This window comes from Phocoena phocoena, chromosome X, assembly GCF_963924675.1.
Source record: "Phocoena phocoena chromosome X, mPhoPho1.1, whole genome shotgun sequence".
NCBI classification, from domain to species: domain Eukaryota; kingdom Metazoa; phylum Chordata; class Mammalia; order Artiodactyla; family Phocoenidae; genus Phocoena; species Phocoena phocoena.
Genome location: NC_089240.1, coordinates 100,732,833 through 100,753,932, shown reverse-complemented (window position 1 = coordinate 100,753,932; position 21,100 = coordinate 100,732,833). Strand labels below are relative to the sequence as shown.

The 21,100-nt window shown below is 49.9% G+C and overlaps 1 protein-coding gene across 3 annotated transcripts in view; it reads left to right on the top strand.

Moving 5' to 3' along the window:
* Positions 1-12,301: 12,301 nt before the first annotated feature.
* SEPTIN6 (septin 6) overlaps positions 12,302-21,100 on the top strand; it is a 64,519-nt gene continuing 55,720 nt past the window's right edge. Inside the window, exons 1-2 of one of the 3 annotated variants that reach the window (XM_065900724.1) lie at positions 12,302-12,362; positions 13,219-13,328. In XM_065900724.1, the coding sequence (XP_065756796.1) occupies positions 13,299-13,328 (30 nt within the window). In that variant the 5' untranslated portion in view covers positions 12,302-12,362; positions 13,219-13,298. Of the gene's footprint in view, positions 12,363-13,148; positions 13,329-21,100 lie in introns of those variants that run through there. The other 2 variants (XM_065900725.1, XM_065900723.1) reach the window with 2 other exon arrangements.

Sequence of the window (21,100 nt, the reverse complement as noted above, 5' to 3'; positions counted from 1 at the left end):
CCGCATCAGGAGTCTGTCTCTGAAGTCAGCATAAGACAGCCCCAGGGGCTTCCCTGGTGGCGCAGTGGTTGAGAATCCGCCTGCCAATGCAGGGGACACGGGTTCGAGCCCTGGTCTGGGAAGATCCCACATGCCGCGGAGCAACTGGGCCCGTGAGCCACAACTACTGAGCCTGCGCGTCTGGAGCCTGTGCTCCGCAACAAGAGAGGCCGCGACAGTGAAAGCCCCGCGCACCGCGATGAAAAGTGGCCCCCGCTCGCTGCAACTAGAGAAAGCCCTCGCACAGAAACGAAGACCCAACACAGCCAAAACTAAAATAAATAAATAAATAAAAAATGTTTAAAAAAAAAATTAAAAAAAAAAAAAAAAAGACAGCCCCAGACTGAATTAGGTCTCACTGTTCCAGGTCATTTTGTTAAGTGTCAGTGTTCTACTCTTTTTTTTTTTTTTCAGTGTTCTACTCTTATTATTGAATCAATCAAAACTGACCAATGACCAACAACAGACTTACCAATGTGTGCTTTTGAATGAATACAGTTGGTTAAACTTTTGGGGGATGCTTTTGTATTACTGTCTCTACAGTCCATATAGTTGACCAGCCAACAAGCCATATTTCAGTATTACCATCAATGTATGCAGCCTGTACATATCTCCATCTTTTATCATGTGACCTACAATTGAAAAAATGTGGATGCCACACCCCAAGCAAACTTTCCTAAAATTTCAGTTCTCTTATCTAGAGTTGTGATCAGAACTACATGGCAGGGGACTCCCCTAGCGGGCCAGTGGTTAAGAATCCACCTTCCAATGCAGAGGATCTGCGTTTGATCCCTGGTGGGGGAACTAAGATCCCACATGCCGAGGGGCAACTAAGCCAGCAAGCCACAACTAGTGAGCCTGCGTGCCGCAATGAAGAGCCCATGCACGGCAACTAAGACCCGACACAGCTAAATAAATAATTAATTAATTAATTTTAAAAGAAGAACTGCATGGCAGGCCATTTAAACCTGTCATCTCTGATAATGGCTTAGCTAGTATTTTCTCTCTGTTGTTTATGGAGGACTGATCCATTTATTTTGGAAACCTATAGAGGAAGTGGTTGGTAGATATTCTGTTATGAAAATTGAGAAGCTCGACCTCTGGTCTCACCTAAATGGAAGGTGATATGCCTTCTGGAGGTGGGCCATGAAGCTACTTATAGTGAAGCCCAGATCTTCCTCAGGAAGGTACTTTGACTATTTGCCAACAGGTCAAAAAACACTCCGTTCTGTCCCTGAGTTCTACAATATGGAGCATGACATTAATCAATAACCTGCCATAATCCTAACAGAACCTCAGTACTATTCCAGCTCAGCAAAGGTCACATATGCCCCCTCCAAGGAGTGGGAATGGGGCATTCCATATAAAAGCAAGCTTCCAGAAAGGGTGTTTGTCCTTTCTGCTAAGATCTTACCTGCACTTGAGGCATGCTTATTTTTGCCTTGCTTACTTTTTTTTCAAATTTTATTGAAGTATAGCTGATTTACAATGCTGTGTTAATTTCTTCTGTACAGCAAAGTGACTCAGTTATACATATACATATTCTTTTTCATATTCTTTTCCATTATGGTTTGTCACAGGATACTCAATATAGTTCCCTGTGCTCTACAGTAGGACCTTGTTGTTTGCTTACTTTAAAAAGTACTTGCTGGGACTTCCCTGGTGGCACAGTGGTTAAGACTCCGAGCTCCCAATACAGGGGGCCTGGGTTTGATCCCTGGTCAGTGAAATAGATCCCACATGCATGCCGCAGCTAAAGAGCCCGCGTGCCGCAACTAAGACCCAGTGCAACCAAATAAACAACTAAATATTTTTTTTAAAGTACTTGCTCTTCAAAGTCCCCACGCCCCATGTCTCTGCAGGAGAATGAAAGGTTCTTAATTCTGGAACCTACTCCCCCACCTGCAATATACACATCCATGCTCACCCTTGTTTTTTTTTTTTTAATTAATTTATTTAATTTATTTATTTTTGGCTGCATTGGGTCTTTGTTGCTGCGTGCGGGCTTTCTCTACTTGTGGTGAGCAGGGGCTACTCTTCGTTGTGGTGCGGGCTTCTCATTGTGGCGGCTTCCCTTGTTGCGGAGCACGGGCTCTAGGCGCGCGGGCTTCAGTAGTTGTGGCTCGCGGGCTCTAGAGCTCAGGCTCCGTAGTTGTGGCGCACGGGCTTAGTTGCTCTGCAGCATGTGGGATCTTCCCGGACCAGGGCTCAAACCCGTGTCCCCTGCATTGGCAGGCAGATTTTTAACGACTGTACCACCAGGGAAGCCCCACCCTTGGTTTTTGACTCTAGCTCAAGATAATGGACTCACACCACTGGAACCCACCTCTGAACCTTTGCTGACCATCAGGCATTTCTCCACCCATTTCTGGTTACTAGTGTTTTCTTCCTAGACCTCAGCTTGATGAGATGATCATTGCCTTTGTCTTGTTCGCCCAACTCCTACTGCCATTCAGGTCTCAACTTAGTCATCACTCCCTCTGGAAAGGCTTACTTAATTACCAGAATTAGGTACCCATCCCCTGAGGGCCCCGTAGCATCCAGTGGTTCTCTTTATCACGTCGTATTATAATAGCCTGTATGTCTTTCCCTCCACGCCCACCTAGACTGTAAGTTCCATAATAGCACTTGTTCACTGCTGTATCCCCAGCGTTATGTACAGTGCTCAGCGTTATGTACAGTGCTCAGTAAACCTTTATTGAATAAACGAATAAGTGAATTCATTCCACTGGCTTACCCAACCCTGGAAGCCCTGGCCGTATCCTTGACTTGATCCTGCAGCTGGTGATTGACACTATGGGATGTCTGATTTTAAGTAACATGAATTACCCATGAGCAGGCTTGGTTGAATTAGCTGCAAGTCAATATGGCCTGAGGTGAATGAATCTACTTTATCAAGTTATTTAATATTGACCAGTTGAGTATGGAAAATACGTGCTAAAGTCAATGATTACAATTTTACTTTACTTACTTCTATTAGGAGCAAAATACTAGGTCTGATTATCTCTTGAGGTCCTTCTCGGCAGGTGATGATAGAATCATGTCACTAGCTACTAAAAGTCCCTGAATGTCTTATTTGCCGTGGTAGGGAGAATATCTGTGCAGGTGATTGAAACGCAGATTCAAATTATTGGAGTAGAAATTTTAAAAGAGAGGGCAGGCTCTTGGCAAGTGCCTTCTGTCTTAGTATGATATCTGAAATAATGAATTGAAAAGATGAGGTTAGAGGTGTTACCTGGCCACCAGGAGAACTCACAAGATGGTTAGTACCTTGGTGGATTCACTAAGAGCCACAGTCTGTTCATCACCTTTGAGATTTAAAACACCTCAGCCTCAGGAAAGCTAATTCATGATAGCCAATTTCACATAAATCAAAGCAGAGGGCCAATTTACTAATTCACAAAGAAATGCAGAACACCAAGGGAAAAAATCATAAAGAGAAATATTGATAGATTTTGACTGTACAAATATTTTAAACTTCTTTACACAAAAGTCCGCTATAAATAAATGACAAAGTGTTAATATCCATATATATATAAAGAGCTCATATGAATTAACAAGGAAAAAAGTGTTCCTGTATAAAAGCAGGCAAAGGACATATACAAGAAATTGACAAAAGAAAAAGGTAACTGATAAATATTTCAATGCTTTCTGCCTTCGGTGGTGTGTGGGAGCCTACTTGCAGGGCTTGAGAACTCACTCACATTGAGAGCTTGAAATCAGTTGTGGTGAGAATATTTACACCACGGAAATAAGCAAATGCTGCATATCAGGGTTGCTTTTTTCTTTTTCTTCTCAGAGAACCAGCTGTCAAACATTTAGCAGCATATTACTGCACATCTTCTATCACTCTCTCACCTGGATCCTTTCCAACAACATTCAAACCTTCGCAGGTCTTTTCTGCCATCTTTAAAGAAACTCCAACCTCCCACATCCTTCTCCAGCTACCATCTCTGTTTTCCTTCACAGCCAAACTTCTCCAAATAACTGACTATATTTCCTGAATCCATTTAGTCGTTTCCCAATCGTTCTTCCACACGCTCAAGCCATTTTTTGCCACCATGTCTCCCCTGAAACAGCTCTTGTTGAGCTCAATGACCTTCATGGACCCTAAAGTCTGTGAACAGTTTTCCCTTACTTCCTTTGACCTCTTGGCAGTATTCAATTCTGTTGACTACCTTCTTGAAATCCTCTTGTCCTTGGACTTCGGCAGCCCGTGATCCTGGTTTACCTCCAACCTCTCTAGCTTCTCCTTTGCAGTTCCCTTCTCAGGTTCTTCTTCTCGAAATGCTGGTGTTTTTCAGGGATCAGTCTTGGGTCCTTTTCTTTACTTTCTCCCTAGGTCATTTCATTTATTCCCATGGCTTTACACACTACCTATACACCAATGACTTCTAGATTTATAGCTCTGGTCCTGGCCCCTCTTCTGGGAGCTCCAGTTGCCTACTTGACATCTTCCCCTTCAATGTCTCAAAAGCATCTCAAACTCAAGCTAATCCCAAACTGGAGCCAAAGACTTTCTCTCTCTTCCTCGAACCTGTCGTTCTCCAGTGTTCCCCATTTCAACGAATTGCAGGACCATATAAGCCAGAAACTTAAGAGTCACCTTCGGCATATCTGTCTTCCTCGTCTCCCACATCACCAAATCTGGGTTGTCTTTACCTTCTAAATAGCTCCCCAATAAGTTCTCTTCTCTCCATCTCTACTTCTACTGCCCTAGTACAAGCCTCCATGATCTTTCAGCTGGAAGACTAAAAGAGCCTCCTAACGTTTTTTTCTTTTTTTCTTTCTTTCTTTTTTTGGCCGTGCCGTGCAGCATGCGGGATCTTAATTCCCAGACCAGGGATCGAACCCGTGCCCCTGCAGTGGAAGCGCCGAGTCCTAATCAGGACCGCCAAGGAATTCCCCTAACTGGTTTTCTGCCTCCATTTTCTTCTCTTCAATATGCTCTCCACACTGAAGCCAAGGAACTTTTCAAAACACGAGTCTGGGGCTTCCCTGGTGGCGCAGTGGTTGAGAGTCCGCCTGCCGATGCAGGGGACGCGGGTTCGTGCCCCGGTCCGGGAAGATCCCACATGCCGCAAAGCGGCTGAGCCCGTGAGCTATGGCTGCTGAGCCTGCGCGTCCGGAGCCTGTGCTCCGCAACGGGAGAGGCCACAACAGTGAGAGGCCCGCGTACCACCAAAAAAAAAAAAAAAAACAAAAAAAAAAACACGAGTCTGATCATGCCACACCCCTGTCACAAACTCCTCAGTGGCTCCCCATGGCTTAGGGTAAAAAAGTCCAAACAGCTCTGTGCAATGGCCGAGGGCCCTGAGTTATCTGGCTCTGTGCCTATGTCTGCAGCCTCATTTCATTCCCCTCCAGTCCGTCTGTACTCCAGGAACACCAGCTTCCTTTCCGCTTCTTCTTTTTTTTTCCTTTCCGCTTCTTGAACACAGCCTTCGAACATGCTCTTTCCTTTGCCTGGAATGCCCATCCCACTCCCGTCCTCCCTTCACCTAGCTGACTCTTATTTAATCCGCAGATCTCGATTTAAACATCACTTCCTCCACGAAGCCTCCTACACTGACAAGCTAGACTAAGTCAAATCTGTGCCGCCCCCCCCAATAAGTATGTCCTTAATTGCTCTTACTGCAGTTTTATTTCTTCATTTTATGTGTGTGATTATTTGATTTTTGTCGGTCCTCCCTACTAGACCATAAGCTCCATGAAGGCCAGGACCAAGTTTGGTTTTACTCACCAATGATCTCCAGCAGCTAGTCTAAGACTTGGCACACAGTAGGTTATCTATTAATATTTGTGAGATTAATGAATCAGTGATCCCTGTGTACAGAAAATACATAAAACTAAGCCAGCTAGTATTTCTCCTTTTGCTATATCTTCCAAGAAGCTAAGAATCCTATTTAAAGCTTAATCATGGCAATTATATCAACCCACTAGATTCAGCATATCTAAATTCTCCTTTTTGATACCGATGTTCTATTCCCAGTTTATTGACCCATAAAATCTGTTTTGGAATAAGACACTGTGTGTGTGTGTGTGTGTGTGTGTGTGTGCACACATGTACGTGAGCACACGCCTACATGTGCACATGTTTATGAATGCAAAGTTAAATCAATACCTAAACGCAAAGCATTGACAGATTGATAAAAAAAGACTTCACCTTAACCGATGACTAATGGTGGTGATGGTGATGCCAGTATCTCACTGAGGTGTCGTTATCATCTTGATTCCACCTATGTGGCTTATTTCAATCCTTTCACAGTGCTGGTGGCTCATCTGTGGAAGACTGCAGGGTCACTGGGTAGAGACCTTCTTTCTCTAGATTCTGTACCATGTCTAGGGGCTGTGGGTGAATGTCACTCAACTCACAGAACTTATTGTCTTTTTAAACCTTCTTTTATCTCGTGAAATGTAACACATATCCCAAAGAGTTCCTAAAGCAGAAAGATAAAGCAAAAATCAATATTTATAAAGCAAACACCCATGTGATCACCACTAGGTTAAGAGCTAGAGCCCTGGGGGAATTCCTTGGCAGTCCAGTGGTTAGGACTCGGCGCTTTCACTGTCGTGGCCCAGGTTCGATCCCTGGTCGGGGAACTGAGATCCTGCAAGCCGCACGGCGCAGGAAAAAACAAAAGAAAAGAAAAAGAAAACAGAAATAGAGCATTGGTATTTATTGTCTATGCTTCATATTGGATACTGCCTTAAGACACATTTGTTATTTACTATTTGACTTTTAGTGCATATATATCTCGTCTCCCCAGTTAGACAGGAACTTCCTTCAGAACAGAAGCCATACCTCATATTTCTTTCTACCTCTCCCAGTGCCTAGTGCAGTGCCCTGGTAGGTACACAACGCATTTGACATGATCACACATCTTAGACTAACTCTGATTCTGGGAAGACCACTGAGGACTAATTGTGGTGAACAAGAATTGTTTGAGGGGGACTTCCCTGGTGGTCCAGTGGCTAAGACCTGGCACAGCCAAAAAGAAAAAAAAAAGAATTGTTTGAGGAAACACAAGATTGTATCATTTGTCTAAGTCTATGTGTACAAATCAGGGTCTAAGGACAATTAGTATCCCTGATATGGGCAGTGTGCCCAGCCTTCTCTTGAGTTCTGGCTCTTGCCCAACACAGAAAGCCAGCCTAGGACTATGGCAGTAGCCTCCTAACTGGTCTCCCTGTCTTTGGTCTTGCCCTCCTTCAATGAGTTCTTCTTGTGGTGACTCAAGTGTGCTGTGTAAACATGGATCTCACTGCCATGTCACTGCTCAATAACCTTTACATGGTGGTTCTCCAGCTGCGATGCACCTCACAACCACCTGGAAATCTTCTACCGAACAAAGATTCTGTCTCGGCAGGTCTGTGGTGGGGTCTAGGCCTTGGCCTCTATAAGAAGCAGTAAGGGTGATTCTGATGCAGCTCAGGTACTGTCCACCAAGAAACACTGCTTCAAAGGCTCTTTATTCCCTACAGGGTGAGACCTCAGCATCCTTAGCAGGGCACACAAGGCCCTTAATGGGTGGCCCATTTTAAAGCGGACTCTGTTCCCTCCATGCTACTCCAGTCCCATGTCCCTGTCACCATCATTTCTTGCCTGAACTGCTACAACGGTGTTCTGGTTCCTGAGTCCTAACCGCTTCAATTGCTCTCTGCTCCAATCTTCTCCCCAACCTGGAGCCAGAGTGACCTTTCAAAATTGCAAATGTATTCATATCCCCCACCCCGCTCAAAACCCTTCGGTGGTTCCTCACCATCTAATGGACAGCTTCTCCAACTGGTTCAGGTGGCACGGCAGCTGGAAGTCATGATGGTCTTTCTAGAATGCGAGGAAATAATTGATACAGGATATCGCATCATATGAAATAAAACACTTTTCAAAAGAACACTTGTGCTAGCAGAAAATACGTCTACATTATGTGTGTGCAATACAAAATCAGAGCCACGAGCACAGATGTCCATGAAAAAAAAATAAACTGTTGAATTAAGCATAATCAGTCCTGGGTTTGTCTTTAATATTCTTTTGCTACATGTTCATTCATTTTGTTGCTTGCTAGCAGATACGAAGGAGCATCTGTCAAAGACTGAGCAAAGCTTTATGGTTAAAAAAAATTCAAATAGAGAAGTTTCTACCCATTAACTGATTTGTTTTTCACTGTGAGCATCCATCTCATTTGCACCGGGCCTGGTTCCAGAATAAGCGGGCGTCGTCCCTGGAGAGCATAGCTCGAGAATCCCTACTCTTGAGCACGAAGGCTAAGCTCTTTGGCATATGACCAATGTGCCCCTTCCAGCTCTGACCCCACCTTCTCTTCCAGCCGCATTTACAACCGCTCTCCTCTCCTCCACCATTCCCTCTGGCCAAGAGTTGGAATTCCCTAAATGTTCTGTCCTTTTCTTCTGTGGTTTTACATATAGTGTTCTTCTACTGTTCCCCCCACCCCTCGATGGCCAGATAAGCTACTACTCTTTCTTCAAGATTCAATCCAAATGGGTCTTTTTTTTTTTTTTTGGCCACACCGCATGGGCACGTGGGCGCTTAGTTCCCCGACCAGGGATTGAACCCACGCCCCGGAAGCGTGGAGCCCCAACCACTGGACCACTATGGAAGTCCCCAAATGGGTCTTGAGGTGCCTTCCCTCACCTCTCTGGGTCTCCACCTCTCCGAGGTCTTGCTCCTGACTGATTATATCACTTATCACGTTACTGGTTGTTTGTGGAACTATCTGGCACCTGGCCTGGGCACTCCCTCAGGTCATGACAAAGGTTCTTGTCACCCATTTTTCTTGAGTCCTCTGGCACTGAGCACAGTGGCTGATATGCAGCTCATATTTGTGGAATGAAGAGTAAAATTTCAAAGGAAGCAAAGTTTATCTTTAGAAACTTCCAGCTCCCTACAGGAGTTCCCTCTCCATCTTTCTGGTACCTCTTCTCCAACCCTAGGCACTCTGTACTCTCATGCTGCCCACTGGTAGAAATCCACCAGGATCTGCCATTATTCCTACAGCCCAGGCTTCAGAATTTTCCCTCAATATCCTGCCAAACTTTACCCGGTCCTGTGTCCCATCCCTCCATGGCTAGATTTCAGATAAACCAGTGGTTCTCAAACCTTAGCATAAATTAGAATCCCGTGGAGGACTTATTCAAAGGGTCCCACTCCTCAAGGTTCTGATTCAGTAGGTCTGTCTGGCCTGGGGCCTGAGAATTTGCATTTCTAACTTCCCAGGTGATGCTGAGACTGCTAGACAAAGACCATATTTTGAGAAGCACTGGAATAAAATAATGTAAAGCCAGGGGCAACAGGTAACGATGCACAAAGGAATCCTTACTTCATCTGGACTCAGCCCCTTCACTGAGTTTCTGGTTCTATCAGCACTGTCTGCATTTGGTTAATGTCAGATCATTTTCCCTCTGCTTCACCTTGTCCTCTTCCTCCAGCTTTCTGAACTTACTTTTCAGATGCTTCTCAGAGCGTCTCCACTTTAGACCAACTCTAGTATCCTCTTTCTCCTTTCATAAAGCCACAGTTTCAGGACAAAGCCCTTTGCTGAGCTCTTAGCTCCACTTCACTGCCCTCCTCCCCTGCCCTGTCCCCTTCCCCCATCCAGTCTGAGCACCCCCTGCCCCAGCCATCGGGGTGACTTTGCTAAAGCTTAACTATAATTAGGCCGCCCCCTCCTATCTAGCAGGGAGGGCCATTTCCCCTCCCCGGGGAGTCTGGTTCCACAAACAACATTAGCAAATTAATGACAGTCACCTGCTGGCCTGGGGAAGTCGCTGCTTGCTCCAGCTTCCTTAAGGACAGTGGAAACACTGAAAACACCACATTTACAGGCTTCCGTTTATTCATTCACTCAACAAACATTGAGCACCTGCCAGATAACTGTGCTGGGCCCAAGGGACCCCACCAGGACACATCGAACATGAAGGCATGTTCATGGCAGGGCCTGAGGGTCCACAGTGCCTCTTCAAGAAGGGGATCTTTTGGTCCCACTCATCAACGGGGACAGACATTCAAGGAAGCAACTGACCACTCGTCAGTTGGTCGGAGCAACTGACTCTTGCCTCGGCCCTCCCGTGTCTGCCCCGTGCCTGGGCAAGTGACCCAGCACCAAAGACAAACCCAGCGAATTTCCAAATTTCTTTGTTTTCATTTTATTTTTTTCCCCTCCCTCCCTCCAAGCTTCTTTGTTTAAATAAGTATTATAATCCACAGCATTCAGTTACTGGCCTCCTGCATTGAGTCAGGTAAGGTATGTAAAGCCCAGAACGCAGTGAGCTAAAACCTCTCTACACATACGCACACAGCCACTGACATACACATTGACATGTACATACTGACACACACACAATACCGGCACGCACACCTTTTCATACATACCAACACACACCAAAAATTCACGCTGGCACACACACATCGACACAGACACACTCACTGAAACACACACACTGGCAGGTACACAAGAACAAATACAAACATAGGAGTAAGCACATGCCAGTACACACACACTGACATGCACTGAAACACACAGACACACTGACGCACACTGACACAGACAAATGCACACCTACTCACACATCAACAGCAAGCCGCACCCCACGGAAACCGGGAAGCCCAAGCCCCAGGAGGCACTTGCAGACGCAGGTGACAGGTCTTGGAGGGACCAAGGGGTTGAGGGAGACTTGAGTTACACACTTGGTTCCAGTCTGCGAGGTCTAGCGTTTTGGAGGCGGAGGCCTCCGCGAGGTTCTGAGGGTCCCTAGGGACAGCTGGGCAGAGGGGGGCACACTGGCGGGGCACCAAGGGTTCCCCGCTAAGGTACCCCCAGCGCTGGGCCGAAATGCACGGAGCTTTGGGGAGCGTGGAGCGCTAAGGCGGGAGGGCGGTGCTGCTGGGGGCAAGCAGGATTCCCCGGGGGCCCCGCAGTCAGCCAGCCCAGCTCTGCTGGGCCCTCCGCCGGCTCGCCGAGGCTCCGGGTATCAGCTCTCAGCTCTGCTTTCCAAATGTGCGCCTCTCGTCCCGCAGTCACCCAGATCCCACGTCCGGGTCCGAGCTAATGAGCTCCAGCCCCTCCCCGTCCTCCATGCCCCAGTCTTTGCAGGGAAGACCTGTCTCCCTGCCAGACACCCAGTCTGGAAGCGGCCAGTCCCCTCTGACTCCCCGCCCCCATCCGGTCCCGGCCCAACCTTACAGCGGTTCCTCATATACTGCCCTGTCCCCGCACGTGGCTACCACCCCAATCCAGGGCCTGGCGCCTCGCCCAGGCCCTGTCCCAGCGCCCTGGTGGGCCTCGGAGACAACAGCCGCCCCTCTTCTCTGCCACCACCATCTGCCCTGTGGGCCTGCGCTGTCTGTCTACAGAACTCCCCTGTACTGTCCCAGATTGTGCCAGGCTCTTCTCTTTTGGCGCCTCCTAGGTCTCCAGCACAGTTGGCACCTCCAATACTTGGCTCTTCTGTCCCTACAGTCACCTCTTGATTGTGTCTCTTCTTTCTTCTGTACCCCTCCTCCCAATCCAAATCCTCTGCCCGCTTGTTCAGGAAATGCTTAATTGGGGGCTTGGTGGATGCCAGACCCCGAACTAGGCACTGGGGGACGCATTTTGCGGAGTCCTTGTTCTCAAGGTTCGCACGCACGTAAAGAGCTCCCTGCCTTCCCCCCTCCCCGCGCGCACGGGCCTCTGGATTGGGTCCCTTCTCCTTCTTTCTCGTTGGTTCCCGTTTTTCTTCTTTCCTCCCTCCTGCCCCCGCCTCAGCCGCTCCCGCCTTGGGCCGTTTCCCACGCTGCATCCCGGCCCCCTCGCGGGCCCAGCTTTCGCCCATGGATCTGTCTCCCCCCGCGGTCCCGGGTTCCACTCGAGGGTCTGAGTCCCTCTCCGAGACCAGGGCACCTGTCCTCTTAAGGAGTGGAGTGGAGTGGATTGTCCTGCCCGCTCGGGCCTCGGGCACGCCAAACCTGCCAGGGTTCGCCTGTCACTAGAAGCTAACAAGGGGCCACTCCCAGGAGAGGGGGTGCGGGGCGACAGGCCGGAGACGGGGAGAGGCGCCGAGGGCAAGGGAGGGGACCCGTCGTGGCGGTGGGCCGGGAGGAAAAGGAAAGCAGGCGGGCAGAGCCTCTGCCTTAGGAGGGTCTCCTGCACGCCGCGGCCGCCTAGTCTCCGGCTGACCCAAGGTTAAGGGGAAATCAGGGGGCGGGACAGAGTCACCGGAGGCAGCTCCGCGCTCCTCCCCAATATCCCCTTCAGTTGAGCTGGGAGCCTTCAGCCCCAAGCCCCTCCCCTGAGACTCCCCGGCGGTCCAGGCACTACTAGGGAGTGAGTCGTCTGAGCCTCCGTTCACACGCTGAGCGTCTAGGGCTCGGTGGGGAGAGGAGGCGTGGGGTCCGTTTGTATGAAGTACCCAACGGTGGTGAGCTCGGAAATGACAGCCCACAGCACCCGCCGCGTGGAAACCCCAGGGCAGAAGGGGCGTCTCGTCTCAGGACCGCTGGCCTCGGACTCCGCAGGTCACAGCTCAGCTGCTGGGCCCGCAGTGCGGCTCCCCCGAACCGCCTCCTTTCTAAGCTCCACCGTGGGGCGGCAGGTGCCGCAACTCGCCCCCGCCCCAGCAGCACTCCCGGGCCGGGATGGGGGAGGTGGGGGGAGGTGTGGTGGAGCAGCGAGACTCCAGCGGCGTGCGCTCCCCTCCAAGCACCCAGAGATCTCGGTGAGGAGGAAGAGGGGGTACAGGGGGCGGGGATGAGGGAGAGGAGGACCGCAGGGCTCAGCCGCCGAGTTGTGCGCGGCGGGGGCGAAGGGCGGGGGCTCCCTTCCAGCCTCCGGGGTCTGGGGACTCAGGGATGTAAGGCGAGAACAGGGGGGTGTGTGACAATTCAGCAGAGGTCGGGACGTACCACGGAGCCCAGTGGCGGGGGGGGGCAGAGGACGTGGTCACCGAGGGGAGCCCCCGCCCCCCTTCGCAAAGGCCTACAACTGAGGCTGCAGGGAGAGCCGGAACTAGGCTCGCGGGAGAGGGAAGCGGCGCGTTAAATCCGCCCCCTCCCCGCACCCCACTTCCGAGGGGGTGGGCGATAGAGGAGAGGTTGGAGCCGCGGTGAGGGGGCCCCTCCCTTGCACGTCCCCCCACCGGACTTGGTCGCGTCCGAAGTGTAACACTTTCTCTTTGTCGGAGGAGCTCAACGGTTTCCTGTAGCTCGTGCTGAAGCTCCCGTTGCGGAGGCGCCGGTGGCAGCCCTGGCGGAGGCAGGAGCGATGGCAGCGACCGATATAGCTCGCCAGGCGGTGAGTGCGGGGCGTGGGTGCCAGCGCCGGGGCCGGGGGCCTCGGAAGGGCCGAGGGGACCTGGCCGCCGCCACCTCCACCGCGAGGAGGGCAGTGGGCAGCGTCCAGGAGCCAAGGCGCGGGGTCAGCGACTCAGTCCCCTGGCCTCCCGTCCCCCAGAACCGTGGTGGCTGGCGTGCGGGTGGGGGGCCTGGTCCGGGTTGCGGGCCAGCGACTGAACTTGCATTGCCCAAGAGCTGCAGTCGGCGCTGCCGCCTCCCTGGCTGCAGCTGCGGCCCCGCCGCTGGGGCGTTGCCGAATGAATGGCCGCACTGGCCGCCAAGCCCTCCGGGTCCCGGCACCCTGGCCTCGCTCCCTCCGGCTGCCGGGCCGCGCCCCTGCGCCCCGCAGCCCGCCGGGACCCGGGCCTCCTCAGCCAGAGGGGCTCGGGGCTGGGGTGAGCCTGGGGCAGGAGGCGGCGAGTGGTGAGGGGGGCGGGGAGGTGATTGGCTGGGGTAGGGTTTCTCCATATGCATTACATATGTGACTGCGTCTGTGTGTGTATCACTGTGTGTGTATGAGTGCACGCGCGCGCGCTCCTGCCTCCCCGGGCGGGCGGCGGTGCCCGGCTTGTCTGTGACCCTAGATGAGTCCGCCAGTTTCTTGGAGTGTGCTCGCCTCTCTGGTGCTTGTCCCTGTGTCCGGACGCTTCTCTCGCCGTCTGCTTGTGCTGTGTGCCTCTGGGTCCCATTTGTGCGTTTTGTGGGGTGCAGTCCGCTGGCCTGTAGGTGGTTGGCTGCGTACTTTGGCGTGTTTCTGAGCACCTGACCAGGGTTTTGCGGGCCTCTGGGCAGGGGGATCTGTCTCCGGTGCGTGTTCAGTGTAACTGGCTTGTGTGCCAAAACCTGTGGAGCTGGCTTCTTGTTATGGGGACTAAGGAAAATCAGTGCGACGCTTGCAAAAGCGGTGCCCTCTCTCTCTTTTTGTTGGCAGCCGACTCTGGAAAAAAAAAAATCTTCATTTAACAAACTGAAGTTTTCCAGACTGGGATGTGCAGAGAAATTATACTGAAGTGACCCGAGGCTCCATGTTTGTTTTTTTAGACCAGAAGTTTCGTTGCCAAGGGAGGGGATGATTCCATTTGAGGGAACAACCTAGCCTTTCTATTCATCCATGGGTATCTGGGATTTTAAGAAGCCCACAATTACCAGCACCCTGAGGTGAGGAAGGAGAGTGAAGTAGAGGAAGGTCAGATCCCATGACACTACACACACACACACACACACACACACACCCTAAACCTTGTGGCTTACTTATTTAAGGAAATAGTCCATGCAATGCAATTTCAGTGCAAAGAATATACATAGCCTCTAGGTATTTGGTGTAATTGAAACTGATTTGTTTTCAAAATCTGAATCCAGAGTCTGATAGCATTTCCTCTCCAGGAAATGGATACATTTATTCCATCCTCTTATTCTTGTTTGGAAGGGCAAGGTGATTTCTTTGGAACCTCCCCCACCCCCCTGAAAGACCCCAGCATGGAGCTCCTTATGCAGTCATGATGTGGAAGGACCAGCAGAAGATGGGAGGCAGTGCTCTGTGATAATGGAATTTGAGAGAATTCTCTTCTCCCCAAGATTGGCACTGTAATCTGTATTGCTTTAGTGTTTTGAGGGTTCCCAGAGTACCTTTCTGCTCCTCCATTATCTGCATTTTAGAGATGGCATGCCTTAAGTAGAGGACTTAGTCTCCTGGATTACACTTGCTCCATCCTTAGTGACCAAGAAGGGCACTAGTGATTTTTCTTGTCAGCTAATTAATTTGTATCGACCTGCCCATACTCTCTCACCAGTCCCCCTAATCTGAATTAAGATTGCAGGGCCGATGTAGCAAAGGGGAACATTCCAGAAGGTTGTGTTTCACCTCCGGCAACCCAGAGATCCCCTTTGTTCTGCAAATGGAGGTGGGGGTGATTTAGGGCCACTTGGTTTGCTTTGCTTGTTTCCAGTTTGCTCTGGCGGGCCTTGCCCTACTGTATGATGAAGAACATAATTGTATGCCAGATTCTGAAGCTGAAAGAGCAGCCCGAGCACTTGAGACCTTGTTATCGTGATAAATGGGTTTCTGGGAAAACTGACGTCACTCTCCATGCCCCCCCTCCCCCAGCCAGTGAAGCTCTTGTTTATGTGTCATTTGTCTCTCTGCCTGCCTTTGTGTCTGCAAGAAGTTGTAATTCACCAGGGGAAGATGGAATTAACTCGGGAGGCCTTTGGACGTCTGGCTGCTGACTGTTTCTTCCTGGGAACGAGTATCCAGGATTTGGGAGAAGAAGACTGGAGACTAAACCTAAGTGTGCCTGGCTTAGGAGTTCTTTTTAATGAGCTCTGAGACATGGTGCCCTGCAAGTAGTGCTCTGGTGTGTGTGTGAGGGATGGGCTGTCCTTTCCAGAGTCAGTTGAGGGTCACTGGCTTGTAAGGTAACATCATTAGTGACAAAAACAGACCTTAGAGTTGCTGGATAGGATCCTTATTTGGGCATGCATGCAACTTGGAAGTTCAGCTTTTGTGTACATGATACAATCCCATCCCATCTGAATGAACACCACAAAGATTCTGTAGGACAAAACTGTTTCTTCATCATGTCCACAAGTGTTTATTTGATTAACTGCTAAGTGTCCAGCACTATGGCTGGCTCCGGTCAATTATACCAGAAAAAAGTAGTAGACATAGTTCCTGGCTTTTACGCTTATTGTAGTGTAGTTGGAGAGACAAATTGTGGACACGGTGAAATAATTAGAGAACTATAGAAGATTCTTGGGATGTTTCCATCCCCAACCCCTGCCTGTGAGGTGGCTTGGGCTGCTGTTAATATATACTCTTGAGAGGTTCCATGACTTGTCCAAGGTAACTTGGCAAGGCACGGTGCAGCCAGGTAATGGTCTTTCTCCCTAAAGAAAGAGCTTGCAGGGCCTAACGCTGCCCTAGCTGTGCTGGTCCTGGGGCAACTGGTCCTGGGGCAACTGTCCCGGGGCAGCTATCCCAAGGCAACCGCCTACAGGTGGCTGCACTCTGGTCTTGCTATCAAATGACACTTAACCTTGATTCCCATTGAAGTGCCCTGCCTCAGCCATCTCCCCACCTCGCACTAAAAGTCATATGGTGCCCCAAGCAGGGAGAGGAAAACCCCAATATCCACCCATACCTCTACTGTGTATACAGCACTGAAGAAAATTTGCATGGCCCCAAATATTAAAAATTCTTGAATCTAGGTCGTGGGTACTATTTTCCAACTTTTCTGTGTGTTTGAGACTTTTCAAAATTAAAAGTTGGAGGGAAATTACAATGTCCGCCCTCCTCCCCACAAACGCACATGGCCCCTGCCCTCAGGGAGTTTACAGTCTAGTAGTGGAGGTGGACACAAATAATTACAATTATCTTTGTGATGTGCTGCGGAGGAGTGCTGCTGCCCGCTAGGATAATTCATTACAAGGGGACCTGATCCAGCAGTGGACAGGGGCGGTGGGTGACAGGAAAGGCTTGCTGAGGGCTTTAACTAGGAAAAGGGTAGGTGTGAAGATGGGTGAGATCTCACTTCTGCTCCCAGGCTGGGAACATTTCATTTGTTAATTCACGCACTTTTATTTTCATTCATTCCTTCAACATGTGTTTATTGGGCACCGACTCTGCCAGGCCCTGTGCCAGGTGCTGGGGATATAGTGGTGGCCACGGCACACACGACAGCCCTCTCAGAGCTTCCCCGTGAGAGGCCAGTATAAGCCCCATTTCCTCTTCATATCCTAAAACCTGGAAATGTGAGTGTTCGCGGCATTCTTATTACAAAACTGCATTACAGCCGAGCGATTTGTCTGTATAGTATAATGAGATTTTGATCTGCAGTCATGTGCACAGCATTTACTTTGTAGAGTCTCTGCTGTAAATTTTCTATTAATTGCTGGCTTTGTTACCCAGTACGGCCCCTCCCTTTTTGTGCTGTAAGGGAGCGAACCCATTGCATTAGCCTGAGCAAAACTAATTCGAAAGATAAGTCCCCTGGATAAAGGTATTCCAGAACTAAAGAGGACTGATTTCTGGACTTGCATGGGTTTCTGGATTATCGGAGCCTTGGTTTTGTATTATCGTGCGCAACTGAGGAGTGCTTTCAGTTGCATTTACGTTAAAACCACATTCCAGAAAGAAAGAGACAGAGAAAAGAAAAGAAAGAAAAAGAATACCATAGATAAGTGTAACATGTCTCTTTCAACGATCTCAAAACGCTTCCATCTGTATGATTTCATTTTCCCCAGCAGCTTCCTGGATGAGTATTACTGTTCTTTTCATTTTATGGGTTCAGGAAGACCAAATGACTTAGTCCAAAGTGTTACTGCTGGTCAGTGGATGAAGCAATGAAACACCTTCCAGATGACACAGACTCGTTTTTCTTTTTTTCAGATTCGTTTTTATATAAAAAAAACTCTGGCCTTTTCATCATGTTTCCAAGAAATAAAAATCCTGCCATGTCCCCTCTTCCCCCTCTTTTCACTGCGACCCCCCCACCCCACCTCAGTATACTCATGGAGGTTGAGAAGAGTATACTTGGGTGCTTTGAAGACTCTGATGTTAAAAAAGATTCTCAGCTTAAACCCCAGATAGCACAGTCATGGCTATGTGTGGGCTTTCTTCCTTCCTTCCTTCCCTCCCTCCCCTCCCTCTCCTCCCTCCCCTCCCCTCCCTCCCTCCCTTCCTTCCCCTTCCTTCCCTCCCCTCCCTCCCTCCCTTCCTTCCCCTCCCTTCCCTCCCTCCCTCCTCCTCCCTCCCCCTCCCTCCTTCCCTTCTTTCCTTCCCTCCCTCCCCTCCCCTCCCTCCCTCCCTTCCTTCCCCTCCCTTCCCTCCCCTCCCTCCCTTCTCCTTCCTCCCTTCCTTCCTTTCCTTCCTTCCTTCCTTCCTTCCCTCCCCTCCTCTCCCTCTCCTCCCTTCCCTCCCTCCCTCCTTTCCTTCCTTCCTTCCCTCCCCTCCCCTCCCCTCCCTCCCTCCCTCCCTCCCTCCCTTCCTTTCCTTCCTTCCTTCCTTCCTTCCCTCCCCTCCCCTCCCTCCCTCCCTCCCTCCCTCCCTTCCTTTCCTTCCTTCCTTCCTTCCTTCCTTCTGTCCCTCCCCTCCTCTCCCTCTCCTCCCCTCCCTCCCTCCCTCCCTCCCTTCCTTCCTTCCTTCCTTCCTTCCGTCCCTCCCCTCCCCTCCCCTCCCCTCCCTCCCTCCCTCCCTCCCTCCCTCCCTTCCTTCCTTCCTTCCTTCCTTTCTTTCTTTCTTTCCCATACTTTAAATAAAAATCTTGGAGCCACCAGCCACGTAATGATGGATTATTTTAAGTAACAACTGGAGGAGGCGCGCAGAATAAATTTGAAACACAGACCCTTCCTCCTTGGTTTGGCAGGAGGAGGCTTCGGCTGCCTGCACAGAGAAAGGACCACACGCTCGGGAGGGGGAGATAACGTTCCCGCTTCTGCAGTGTCTTCTCATTAGAGGCAGCCATCTGCTGAATTATGCAGCACTGGCCCTGCAGTGGGGTCATCCCTTCCACTCACTTAAAGGTGACTGGGCAAAAGATTCACGGGCCTTCTTGGGGACAGGACCCAGGGCTCAGGTTTCTCCTGCCAGGGCCCTCTCGGGAGCAGAGCTCTGCGCTTTCACGGCCCTGATGAGGTGTGAGGTCGTGTTCAGTTTCCTTTCGCAGCAGAGGCCCCCAGCTCTGAGCACTGGCGCTGAGGCAGGAACTGGGTTTTTTCAGATCCCCTTTAAATGAGACCAGATGGAGGCAGAGGCAAATTCAGGCTCCCCAGAGGACAGCTGGGCGTTCATCCAGAGGCCTGTGAGTAAACCTTTTTTTTTTTCTCGTTTTAACAGATTGGAGATAACAATGACCAGAACACCTAGGAAACTCTAAATGGCCTGATTTGAAGGGAATCTGTCAGGCTTTTGTGGGAAAGTTGACCCACCCTGGGCAAGGGTCACCCCTGGCTGAGGTGGAGATATTTCACCTAGAATCTGGCTGGTTGGGTTCGGTAGCCCTGGGGCTCTTGAGCAGAGGCCAGGCTGAGGCTCAGGCTTGAGTCAGCAGTGAGGGAAATGGGAGCTAGAGGTGGGAGAGAAGATGCAGAAGAGGGGCACCAGCGTCTCCTGGCCTCCACCGCCTCAGTTGCCTCGTGTGGGCCAGAGGTGCCTTGGTGAGCCCACGGGCTTCTGGGTCATTTTCCATGACCCTTCTCCTCCCGACTGGCATCAGCCACAAGCCCGATGTCCCAGAATTCTAGCAGCAGAAAGAAATCTATGCGCCACTTGAGCCAGCTTTTCCATTTGAGAGCGGCGGTCAGCTTGACAGGGCCCTGGGTCCCAGCACCATTCTCTGCCACTAGATCACTGTGTGACTCGGGACAAGCCACTTCCTGCCTCTGAGTCTCTGTTTCCCTTTTTGTCAAATGCGCGGGTTGGATTAAGTGATCCGTAAGGGTGTTTCCAGCTCTGACATTGTACACTTCTTGTGTTTCCTCCAGCCTGATTTCTTTTAGGTCCTTGCCTGCTTCTGCTTCTGCTTCCAAACGAGGTGGCGGAATTTAACTCCACCCCTTCCCTGCTTTGACTCCTTGAGCTGGGTGGGGAGACGGCTGTAGAGAAAGCAAGTCTGTGCTTTTAGCTCAGCAGGGTCTCTGGAACTGGAATAGAAACAAACGACCCTTCACATGTTGTCTGTCCGTCCGTGTAGGTGTATGTAGCTATTGACTTCCTATAAAGGTACATGACAGCTGAATTTTTGTCTATTGAATCCCCTTTTACATGCACTAGGAGAGCTGGATATTTAATAGAATCCTGCTGTGAATCCTTCTATAGAATGAAAAGCCACTCTGGAATTGATCCGGTGTATTAAATCCAGAGTTCCATCTATTGGATTTGCCAAAACTGGGCCTTCTCCCTGTATGGTGAGGATGGTTTCCTTTGTGCTTCGTCAGGATCCCCTAAGCTGCTCCCCCACTGAAAGGCACTGGGGCCCCTAAGGGGTGCTGCTAGCTTTGGCAGGTTTCATTTCTCCTCCGAAAGGCCCCCAGATTTCTCTCTCCCAGTTCAGGGCATCGCTACTACTGTCAGTTTCCTCTCAGCTCAGCTTAATTGGAGCCAGGGAAATCGTGAGGTTTGATGTGTTAGGCATACTGGAGTTGTTGTTGTTTTAACCTCTGGGAACTTAGCAGTGCTCTTGTGGTTCTTATGGCTGATAATATGGGATAATAAGTGGCATTCACTCCCTTGGTAACACCGGAGGTAACAGATAGGGCTATCATCCACCTGACTGTTTCAGCAAGACTTTTTGCTGCATGTTTCAGGGCATGTGATTTGACTTTGACTTCTGGTTCACATGAATCCTTATAAGAATAAGGCATACTGTATAATAATGTTATATTGCATATAAATATGTTACAATAAGAAGAATAATAAGGTTTTATTGTGTTATTGGGAAAATAAATGTTTTATATACAATAAAACTGCCAGAAAGCTGAATACTTCACCAAATTTTCTGGTTATCTGTACATAAAGCAACTTTTTGGCTGTAACTAAAGATTTTGCTAAAATATCTGAGGCCACTTTCCTGCCTAGGAAAGTATCATCATAGAATCTTAAAAAAATAATATTTAAATTCTGATTATAAAAGTAAAATATGGGGCTTCCCTGGTGGCATAGTGGTTGAGAGTCCGCCTGCCGATGCAGGGGACACGGGTTCGTGCCCCGGTCCGGGAAGATCCCACATGCCGCGG